Source organism: Corylus avellana, chromosome ca8, assembly GCF_901000735.1.
Source record: "Corylus avellana chromosome ca8, CavTom2PMs-1.0".
NCBI classification, from domain to species: domain Eukaryota; kingdom Viridiplantae; phylum Streptophyta; class Magnoliopsida; order Fagales; family Betulaceae; genus Corylus; species Corylus avellana.
The window spans coordinates 15373612-15385852 of NC_081548.1; the positions used below are offsets into that span (position 1 = coordinate 15373612).

At 36.0% G+C, this 12241-nt stretch overlaps 1 protein-coding gene across 1 annotated transcript; it reads left to right on the forward strand.

Annotated features, from left to right (window-relative positions):
* Window positions 1-790: 790 nt before the first annotated feature.
* LOC132190937 (tocopherol cyclase, chloroplastic-like) lies at window positions 791-11702 on the forward strand. The gene is made up of 10 exons (XM_059605965.1): window positions 791-936; window positions 1112-1356; window positions 1549-1628; window positions 1829-1905; window positions 2141-2310; window positions 4316-4413; window positions 7669-7776; window positions 8194-8310; window positions 8578-8727; window positions 11393-11702. The coding sequence occupies exons 1-10, from the start codon at window positions 791-793 to the stop codon at window positions 11567-11569; spliced, it is 1368 nt and encodes a 455-aa protein (XP_059461948.1). The 3' UTR covers window positions 11570-11702.
* The last annotated feature ends 539 nt before the right edge of the window (window positions 11703-12241 follow it).

The window sequence follows — 12241 nt, forward strand, 5'->3', positions numbered from 1 at the left end:
CTATTTCTCAAACACAATTTCAAACAGGTTCTTAGTCTTTAAAAAAAAAGGGTTCAGGTCACATGTCGCAAATCTAGGCTATCTCTAAAGAGTGATTCGGCTATTATATATATATAAATTTCGGGAAAAAAAATTTTAACCTAAAAAATAGTGTTGAGAAATAAAGCTTTTAAACTAAAAATATATATATATATATTTTTTTTAAAAAAATTATTTTCATGCTTTTCTGAAAAGTGCGTTTTTGACTATTTTTAGAGTAAAAATGTTAGTAAAATACTTTTGAAATTTTTTACCAAACATGTCCAAACACTAATAGCAAATTAGCAATTGGCTATTTTTTGGAACCTAAGAAAACTGGTGGCCACATATGTGCTATACTATTCCAAAATGACTATAGTTGCTACAATTATAATTCACTAGAGACACTATGGCTTTGTTTATTTTGACGTAAAATATTTTTTGTCGGAAAAAATTTTCAGTTGAAAACATTTTCTTGAAAAATAATTTTTTTAAAACATTTTCCGGCGTTTTGACATGTACGGAAAATCACAAATTGTTATTTTATTTTATATATTTTCATTCAATCATATTAATTTATTAACCTATAAAAATTAATTTTATTTACAACATAAAAATATTAAAAAAATTTTAGTTCCAGCCGTGGTGTGTCGGGACACCATCAAGGCCAGTCATAAATACACAAGCACATATCCCGGTGAGGGCCCGATGATGTCCTGACCGAGTCCCAGCTAGAATCCAGTGATATCCCAGGGTCTTGGTGAATTCTTGAATGGGTCCTTGCGACCTCCTGGCGGGTCCCAACAATGTCTCGTCAGGGTCTCGGCAACATCTTGACCAGGTCCTAGTGGTGTCCTGGTTGGGTCTTGACAACGTCCCGACTAAGTCCCGTAAGTTTCTCAACGGTGTCCCGATCAGGTCATGGCGAGATTCGACCGGATCCTAACGATTTGACAATGGGAAGCCCAAACTTAGCACTTATGCAACACCTTTACAATTCAGCCCCCCTAATGTCATAACTACATCTGTTTGGGTTAATTAGCAATGGGCCATCTTCCTTGTAGACATGATTATTCCCCTATATTTGAATCAGGTACCATTTTGATGGAAATACCAGGAAGTTTTTTGAGGGTTGGTACTTCAAGGTGTCAATCCCAGAACGGAGGCAGAGCTTCTGCTTTATGTATTCTGTGGAGAATCCTGCTTTCTCTAAGAAATTAACGGCATTGGAAGTGGCACTGCATGGACCAAGATATACTGGAGTTGGGGCTCAAATTCTTGGCGCGAATGACAAGTATATTTGCCATTACTCCCAAGACTCTCACAACTTTTGGGGAAGTAAGATTTCTTCTTAATCATGCATGCTATGCCTTTGCAGCAGTTTGTGATCCCCTAATGTTGAATCCTATGATGCTTTATGCTTTCACCTTATATTCTAATGCTTCCAAATGGTCAAGAGTCAAGGAAAAGAGGGCTGATTAGATTGTATTGATTCTTGACTCTACTAGCTAACAATTTTTTAATTCATAGGTAGGCATGAGCTAACACTGGGGAATACCTTTATTGCCGAAAAGGGTATGAAGCCTCCAAACAAGGAGCTCCCTCCTCAGGTTGGATAATTGTTTTTGTGTACATTTTGGACTTGAATTATATGCATAGACAGTGGCCTAATTTATTCAACTTTTACTTGGTATTTCTTTTTGATGGCCATTTCCCCCTGTTTGTGTAGATAAGGTCTTCCATATATGATTACAAGTTAGCCAACAGTTTTTGTTCGATCTTGGCCTTTCTTAAGTGTTGTTTTGCACAGGAATTCAGTAAAAGTGTGCTGCAAGGTTTCCAAGTCAGCCCACTTTGGCATCAAGGTTTCATTTGTGATGATGGCAGGTAGCACTAGCACTCTTTTTCAGATACACATTCTGCATATATATGCTTATATTTCTGCCTGAAATTCAGATGGTATAGTAGGCTTATTCGTTTTTTTTAATCAAATGTTTGTGGGTCAAGGGATAAATGATTGTGTTGGAACATGACATTAAACCTCAAATCTTAAACTTGTAACCACAGAACTTGTCTGATTAGTTATAGTCTGGCTTGGCTCGACTTGGCTTTTCAATGACAGGTCAAATTATGTGGATACTGTGAAGACTGCACGTTGGGAGTACAGTACCCAGCCAACCTATGGCTGGGGCAATGTCGGGTCCAAGCAGAAGTCCACTGCAGGCTGGCTTGCATCCTTTCCTGTATTTGAATCCCATTGGCAAATATGCATGGCCAGTGGACTGTCAACAGGTTTTAGCTTCTTCCATCGATTGATAATTAATTATATATATCCCACTTTTTAGCTCACAATTATGATTTTGCTCTGATATATATTCACCTTCTTGTTGGATCTAATGTACTTAATAATGGCTATCCTCCTCTCCCCATCCCTTATGAAAATTTCTTGATTAGGGTGACTGTAGAAGCAATTGCAGAATGTGGACAGATAGCTAAAAGATTAATTTTTTAAATACCTTCATCAAGGGGATACATCTGATTTGGCTGCTTCCATGACTACAAACTTAGTGTTTACTAACTGTGCCATTAGATTTTCTTTTTCTAAAATACCCCTATATATAGTTCTTTTAAAAAAATTTCGCCACCCCACATTTAAAATCTTAGTTTTGCTCTTATCTCACGTAGTAAGGAACCATTGTAAGAGACTTTAGCAACTATGAACTCTGTTATAATCCATCCCCTCCACGTAGTCAATTCATTGTCTCAATGTGTGGCTAATTTTTTAGGGTGTTACAATCTTCTCTATTCAAATCTCTAACATTCTAGTCAGGGTCCACCTCATACAGTGACTTATTGTCACAGTGTGTTACTAATTTGTTTTGGTATAATTTATAATGACCCAAAGAAAGCACATTTGCATTATTAATCTAAAATGATTAATCAAGTTGCGTGCAATTGTAGCCCTTTAAAACTACTTATATAGTTCAGTTTCACCTAATAAAGAATCAATGTGGGACTTAACACCTATGAATTTCGTTATAATATTTGTTAGGTTTTGAAAATTGCCCAGATTCGGTATGTCAAACCTTAGTGCATGTTCATTTTTTTAGTAGTGCTTTGATTGTATGGTTTAGTTTTTTTGCAAGTTTTCGTCATCATAATATCATGATGAAGTTCTTGGTTAGAGAGTTGTTTTGCTTCATTGTGAGTTTTTGTCATGATGACGTCACGGTTCCGTCATGAAGAAAATGTTTTGCTCTGTCTCTTAACTTTTTGTAATGTTTTGTCATGATGATGTTAGCATCCTGTCATGACAAAAATTGATTCTTCAGTTCCTTAAACCTACTATGATCTTTCGTTATTATAACGTCAGCAAGATGTCATGATGAAGATGCATGTATCTGACAAGTGTCAAAATGTTAGTGATGAAACCCTTGCATTTTGTCAGCATGATAAAATTCCAGATGTCAATTTTGTCATCATCTCGTTATCATCTCATCATGACGAAATTCCGTGTATCTGCACAGTTTTGAAAGATTTTTTTTGCATGTTGAAGGGCTAGTATAAATAGAGCCTTATGCTCATTTGGAGAGCTAACATAGATTGACCTTAGGAGGTGTTCTTGCTTTATTGCTGTGTGCTTGCTTCGGTGTTTTCCAAGACAAGATGTATTAAGCTGAGAGCTTTTCTTCTTTTGGTGTATTATGAGTTGTGTCAACTACACATATTCTCTATTTATCTATTGAAGAGCATATCGAAAGAGTCGGTGAGAAAATGCACTGCGTGAAGCTTGTCGAGTTAGGAGGCAAGTTGGATGCTTGTTGTCTTACAGAGTTGATTTACATCGAGTTTGTTTGTAATCTGAATTTTTATCATAGTAATTTTTTGGGGTTGGTTGCCCCAGAGTAGTTTTTCTCATTGACGTGTTCTTTGGGTTTTTCCCTTTGTATACAAAGTTCTATACAAAGTTCTTTTCTTACGCTTGTGATATGTTTGTCTTATTTTATGTTTTTTTAGTTTATTGTTTGTTGCTACTGTTATATTGGGATTATTACACGATCCTCGTGTCTTTTCATAATCCACTCACTTTATGTGAGTAATTCCATCTTTTCAACATAGTATTAACTTTCTAGGTGTCATATGGGGTTTAGTTGTGTATATCCTCTCTATGATATCAATCTTTGTTTTGCTCTGATCATGTGCCTTGCACCTAGAATCTATGAAATTGCTTCTTTAGCAATCTGCATCTGCATGCATTATTTGGGACATGACCTCAGGTTTTAAATTTGAATTTCAGGTTGGATAGAGTGGGATGGTGAAAGGTTTGAGTTTCAAAATGCCCCTTCATATTCTGAAAAGAACTGGGGTGGAACATTCCCAAGAAAATGGTTTTGGGTAGTTTTTTTTAGCTCTTTATTTGTATCTTTCCATAGTAAAACTTCTTCTCTTTTTTGTTAATATTCTTATTAGATCGGTGAGCTTTAGCTAGGATTGGTAAAACGGATTCACGTGTTGGGTTCGTGTTAACCTGGCTAACTTGTCAACCCGTTTATGCTAACCCAAACACGATATGTTTATTAAACGGGTCATAAATAGGTCACTTGTTTATAGCACGAACCCGTTTAACCTAAACCCTAAAACTAAGTGTCGTGTTAATGTCAGGTTCGCGGGTCATGAGTTAAATTGTCAACCCTAAATTAAGTTAAACTTAAAATTTACTTAAAAAGTGTAAAAAATAAAATTTTTAAAAATAAATAAATTGTATATATGTGTTAACCTGTGAACCCGGTTAACCCGCGAACCTGTTTATTTCAAACTCGAACATGACATGTTATTAAACCGGTCACAACCCGTTTATGACTTGAATCCGTTTAATCTAAATCCTAACCTTAAAATTACGTGTCAAGTTCACAGGTTGTGGTTAGCCATTTTTCTTGATAATGTAAAGTACTTAGAGCATTCCCAATGGAAGAGTCAAATTGTACTTTTATCTAAAATGACTAATCAGATTTGTAAAAAACCCCTCACATTGGATTAGCAAAAAAAAAAAAAAAAAGGGCAAAATGGATATTTTATTAGATTAGCCAAAAAAAAAAAAAAAAATGCTACATAGCGGCACTTTTCTCAGGAGCCATTTTATTTTTTTATTGTTTCTTTCACCTGTTTTATCTTTTCTCAAAATTTTCTCCTGCTATTTCTCTTCCACATCTCTCTTTTTCCAAAGTTTTCTCCCACTATTTCTCTCTCCACATCTCTTTTTTTCCCAAAAGTTGAAAAATAGGATATTTAGGAAAAATACATTCCTTATAAAAAAATAAAAATAAAATTTAAATGATATAGAGAAAAATATAGCTAATCAAATATAGGAGTCATTTAAAAAATCATTAGCTAAACTAGATAAAGTGAGTTTAGAGGAGTCATTTTGCATAAAAATTTGGCTTCTACATTGAGAATGCTCTTAAAAGTGTGAGCTTTAGCTATTTTCAATAGGACAAAATTTTTCTCCAAATTAGTTGTGAGAATTTTTCAATCCACCCTAATAAACATGCAAATGTTTTTAGACATGTGACATTTATTATCATTCTATTAATTTAAAAACTCAAAAATTAATTTTTGGGGTAATTACCTTTTGCCCCATAAATTACAGCGCCTTAACACTTTTTCTTCATGAACTACCAATTATGACACATTACCCCATCGAACTACCATCTTGTGACAAAAAGCTTCATTCCATCAGTCAAATGGGTTAAAATTGACGGTCAACAGTTATGTGCAAGTCATGTGCCATTTTAAATTTTTTTCTTCCACTTTTGCCCTCACTTTTTCATGTGTTGGATTAGGGTTTAAGAGGGTATAAGTATCATTTTGTTGGTCTGAAGTGAAGGTAAAAGTGGAATAAAAAAATTTAAAATGACACATGACTTGCACATGACCGTTAACCATCAATTTTAAGTTTTAACACATTTGATTGACGGAATGAGACTTTTTGTCATAAGATAGTAGTTTGATGGGATCAAGTGTCATGGTTGGTAGTTCATGGAGAAAAGTGCCAATGCGCTATAATTCATAGCGCAAAAGATAATTACCCCTTAATTGTTTTTTAAATTCAAACATGGTACAAAATACTTCAATTTATTAGAGTAGATTCAAAAAAATTTCCCCATCTTCGATATCCAGAAAATGGTTCTCTCCTTTTTCTCCCGCTATCGTCTCTGCTTCGGTTTGGTGTCTTTAAATGCGACAGGATCTGGTGGTTCGGGTCGCAGGCTACGCCATCGTTTTTGAGTGGTTCGTGGCGGATCTCGGTTCTTTCTTGGGGGTTGCGGTGTCCTCTCTCACCGGAGCGTGAAGGTGTTGTAGTCTTCCCTGTTATCTGTGGGGGCTTTGGCGGTGGATGGCAGGAGATGATCCTTTTGCGACGTCTTTCGTTTGGGGAAGGGGCTTCGGCTGGAGGAACGGAGCAGAGACGTTTCTCGCATCTCAGAGGGTTGAAAGATCAGCATGAGTCATATGGGATGTTGACCGGGCTCTTGGGCATGTGTGCTATGGGCTGGATATGTTTGGGCTCCAGAATTCTCTTACTAATAAAGAGGTGGACTGGGCCCTCCAAGCCCGTTGGGCTTGGCTGTGGGTATAAAATTGTGGGTTGCATTCTTGTAGCTTGGTGGGTTTCAAGTGTGAGGGTGGGAGTTTCGCTTTGGGCTTTTGGGGTTAGCAGGTGTTCTATTCTTCTTGAATACTTAGAGGCGCTCCATGCATTTAATAAAATTTGACATTATTCATAAAAAAAAAAAAATGTAAAGTACTTAAAAGAAAGGGTACTAATAATCAAGAAATATTTATCCATAAATACTAAACAGTAACACGAAGATTAGCTCTAGGGTTGGTAAAACGAGTTCACGTGTCGGGTCTGTGTCAATCCGGTTAACCGGCCAATCCATTTATGTCAACCCGAATACGACATTTTTATTAACCGGGTTATAAACGGGCAAACCCGTTTAACCTAAACCCAAATCCTAAAACTACATGTGTTTGTGTTAGGTTCAAAGGTCTCAGGTAAATTGCCAGCTCTATTAAATAGGTTAAACTTAAAATTTACTTAAAAAAAAATTAAAAATTTTATAAACGGGTCAACCTGCGAGCTCGCTGGTTGACCCGTGTGACACATTTATTAAACAGATCATAAGCGGGTTGATCCGTTTATGACTCGAACCCGTTTAACCTAGACCATAACCCTAAAAGTACATGTTTGTGTCGGTTTTGCGGATTAAATTGCCAACCCTATCTAGCTCTAAAGAGTCCTATGCTATTGCACTTCTATTTTGAAGAGTGTGGAATTATTATTTGTTACTTTCTGCCACTTAATTCAAAAGATGTAAATTTTATGTAAATTCAAAAGGGCCAGAAAGAAAGGACTGTTGCTTGCTAGATACTAAACAGTCAAAGAAGCTCTATAGACTAAATCTTTGGTGACAGACAGAGCACACTTTCTGGATGTTCCATTTAGAAGTAAGGTTAGAGCTTGTATTATTCATTGGTAGAGCTTCTTTATGAAGATATTCATTCAACAGCAGCTTTCTGATTGAGTAACCTTATTCATTCTTTGGTGTGGTACACTGATATTAATTAGTGGTTGATGTCTTCCTGCAGGTACAATGTAATGTATTTGAAGGTGCTAGAGGAGAAGTTTCTCTCACTGCAGCTGGTGGGTTGAGGCAACTACCTGGACTGACTGAGACTTTTGAAAATGCTGCACTGGTACTCTATTTTGGGGGCAATTTCTCTTCTAATGTTGCTGTGCTTTCTCTTATTATTTTTGCTTCAAGTTTGGTCATGGATGGTAAATAAAAATCCTTGAAACTAAAAGATTACATATCATGGGGAGGTCCAAGCCTCCCAGGATCCTCAAAAAGAATGCTATATGAATCTGCTTATCAAAATATCAATGCTATATGAAATCAATTTGCTTTGATCTGTGGGTTTTTTTTTCCCCTGAGCTCGTTTCTCTGGTACTATTTGAGAAATATACTCTTCTGAAGTCAAGAGAAAAATGATGAAACAATTTTATTCCAAATTGTTGCCCAGTTATGTATAAACATGCCTTGATAAGATTAGGTCAAGTGCTCTGTTTCAAACAAGTAGTAACCACAAATGTTATTATACTGACTGTTGCAGATTGGAGTTCACTGTGATGGAATTTTCTATGAATTTGTGCCATGGAATGGTGGTGTTAGTTGGGAAATTGCTCCTTGGGGTTACTGGTACATGGCTGGGGACAATCAGACGCATAAGGTAATTAATTGTATATCTCTTTATTGAAAATGCAACTCTCATCTACTCAACAAAAAAAAAAGAAAAAAAAGAAAAGAAAAGAAAAGTAAAAGAAAATGCAACTCTCATCACTTCCCAGTTCCAAGTTCTGCAGGGAAGTCTCCCTGATTTTGGTCATGTTTTTCATTTGAACATGTGGAAAGCCCAACACTCATGTTGTGATGGGATAGTGAGATGTTGATGTTGGGGCCTGTTACAGGAGTAATTGATAACAGATTATCTGGGCAGGTTGAATTAGAGGCAACAACAAAGGATCCTGGTACAACACTGCGTGCTCCAACAGCAGAAGCTGGTCTTGCTCCAGCTTGTAAAGATTCTTGTTTTGGTGTTCTAAGATTGCGGATTTGGGAACAAAGATATGATGGCAGTAAAGGGAAGGTTTGTTATTTTCTCATACTCTTCTGTCTCAGTCTGATGGGAATAGATAGGTTGTGAAGATAGAACCCTAACTATTTTATCATTTACCTTCTGCATCAAGTGAACCAGCATTCAGAAACAATTATTAAAAGCTTTAGATCTTGTTAATTATGCTGTCCAAATATCCTTCAATATAGTCCAATGATTTAGGACTTGTTCCACCCCCACTAAAGGCTATTTTATTTTATTTTATAATTAAGACTTTATCTCTTTCCCAACTAGGATTATATATGTTTATTTTTTTACTAAGATTAGGTTTACTTTTACTACTAGGAGTATGTTTACTTTCTTTGCAAGTATTTCTCTTTTATAAATAGGTTAGCTTGTAATGTAAAACTCTCTTAATTGAATGATTATCAAATCAGAGAATTTCTCTTAAACACTCTGCGAAGTTTTATCGTTCTTTTAAGCTTGTGGGCTTGCTTTATTTTTTAGTTAGAAGATGCAGATGCTTTTAATTGTTGTTACTTGGTCTTCCGCTACATCATCCAAGTTATTTTTTCAAGTAAGCTATCTCTTGTATTATTAAATTCTTGCTGACATCTCACAGTTGCTATTGTGAACTCCAAGTAAGCTATCCTTCAATCAGTATGAACATCCTTCCATTGGTTTTCCTTGAGAAACCAGCATGAATTTTGTTGTCCATGCAGGCCTGTCATTGGATGCTCATGTAGAAACTTCCATTAATCTTTGAACTCTCCCTCTCTCTCATTCTAATGTAGATCAAATTGCCCATGGCTTTATGGAGAGGTTTGAGTGGAGAATGGATGCTTAAGGATGGGGTAATAAACTGCACAAACCGATCAGCAAATTGATCAAGTCATTCCTCCATTCACTACAAACCTGTGTCTAGTTGCTCATCATGTTCGTATGCATCGCCAATAGTTGAATGTCTTCCTTCAATTGCTTCTCTTCACGCTGTGGTAGGAAAGAAGCTGGGCTCTAATACCAACTGATGCAACTCAACTAGGCTCATGAAAAGCTGAATCTTCAAACACAGAATTCACAACCATTTTCTAAATCCAAGAAAACTCTAAAGAATTTGTAATACCTTGATCCCGTATTAGAAAGATGATCGAGAGAAGTAGCCCACATAAAGGTGATTTATAAAGATAGTTATGAGTGCTAAGTCTCACATTGCCTAGTTACTAGGTGAAACTGAGCTTTATAATGAAGTTTAGGAAAGTTCCAAATTAACTAGTCATTTTGGGGGCGATAACACATATGTGGCTAACGCTTTTTCCTGGGTTGTTACAAATATGATATCAGAGCCAGATTAACTTGAGATTGGGGGAGCATGCACAAGCCCATAAGGGTCGTCAGCGAGGACACTGGGTCCCAAGAGGGAGTGATTGTGGCGTCCCACATTGACTGGGTGTGAGAAATGATCTGCTTATATAGAACAATGTTATCAGAGCTACCTAGTAACGCCAGACCATGTGATATTAGAGTATTGCATGACGTAGCCTTGACGAGGACGTCAAGAATTTAAGAGGGAGAGTTTGTAACACCGGGGTCCCAGATTGGAAAGATGAGAATTAGCCCACATAAAGTTGGTGGTTTATAAGATAGTTATGAGTGTTAAGTTCCACATTGCCTAGTTACTAGGTGAAATTAGGCTTTATAATGAATTTTAGGAAAGCTCCAAATTGACTATTTTTTTGGGGTGATATGCAGATGTAGCTAGCGCTTTTCTCTAAGCCGGTACAGAATTATAAGAAACTGAAGAAAAAACTCTCCCTTAAGTATTCTTATTGATAAAACTAATAATAAGTGAAAATTGGTTGGCCAGGCTGGCCTTATGGTGCCTAAATAGAAGTAAGGGACGCAGTCCTATAAAAAAAGTACAAAAAAGAATTTATTTAAAATAATCGCGAACTTGCTCAACAAAACATCATGAGATTTTCGTGCAAAGTTTTTGTCCTATGATTAGTCGCAAATCTCTCCTGAGCAAAGGCCGAGTAAACTGTCTGAACCAAATTTTCGGACCTTTTGAGCTACTAAACATTAGACTTGGAATTTTTTTGTGAAATACAAAATCGAAGCCCTTTGATTCAGCTTTCTAATGCCATTAAGTTTGCCTATTTTTTCGTGAAATACAAAATCAAAGCTCTTTGATTCAGCTTTCTAATGCCATTAAGTTTGCCTTTATCTAATATTAGAATAAAAAGTTAAGAAAATTTTACTAGTTGGTCTGCTTAATTTCATGATTGTCAATTTGCTGGATTGCATGAAGCCACGTGTAAACAAGTTCGCATCATCTCTTGGGCACTTGCAGAATCGCAGGTACCCCATCCTTAAGCATCCTTCTTCTGCTCAAACCTTTCTATAATGCCATGGACAATCTGATCTACATCTCTCTCTCTCTCTCTCTCTCTCTCTCAAAATTTGCAGTTTCACTAGTCTGAAACTTTTTCTGGTGTTTATTGCATCTCTACTTTACAATATTTACTTTTATAAGTGGCTTTAGAGTATAGCTTATTTGCTAGTTTATGTTAGATCAATTATATTTTGATTATTTATAATATATAAAAACTCAAAAATCTCATTCATGTGAATCATTAATGACTGAATTGACATTTTTTAATAGGAACATTTTAACACTTGAAATAGTTTGAATTTCCAGATCATATTGGATGTTACAAGTAACATGGCAGCAGTAGAAGTGGGAGGGGGGCCATGGTTCAACACTTGGAAGGGTGAGACCTCTGTGCCGGAGCTCATTAGTAGAGCTCTTCAAGTTCCCATTGATGTGGAGAGGATTTTTGGTTTTGCCCCATTATTTAAACCCCCTGGTCTATAGCAACTTGGTTACTGATTTGAGTAATGTTGTAAGGAGGACCTTGAGTCCTTCCAAATATGATATGTTATTTAAAATTTCTAATAGATCAAAATTCAATAATGATAATTTCAAATTCAATAATAATTTTAAATCTCATATCATATTTGGGATGACTTAGGAAATACTGTAGTCCTTATAGCATTACTCTACTGATTCATGGTAGGAAATTATGCCTTTCTTTTATTACAACACCATGCAAGTATAGCTCCAACAATGGCAAATAATCGTACGTGGCATTTGCATAAGGATAATTTTTTAGGTTTTCCAATCCTAAAAGAGTATCCCGGTTGGTTGCATTTTATTGAAGGGAATTCAAATGCTCGTAGGAATTTAGATTCCCCTCTAACTCTTTTTGGTTGGAACCGATGTTTCTTTTTTAAGAGAATAACTTCTACGGGGTTGTGGCACAAACTCATTATTTTGTGCCCTCCAATGAGAGATTAATACCTCAGCTTGGTACAACTTAATAAAAGAAAACGAACACTTCACATCCAAATCTACTAAAAATTAAAAAATCTCACCTCACGTATATGAATGTGATCTAGTGTGTTTGTTATCTTTTTTTTTTTTTTTTTAAGTTATACTAAGCTACGACATCAATCTCTCGTTGGAGGACACAAAAGAGTGTATTTG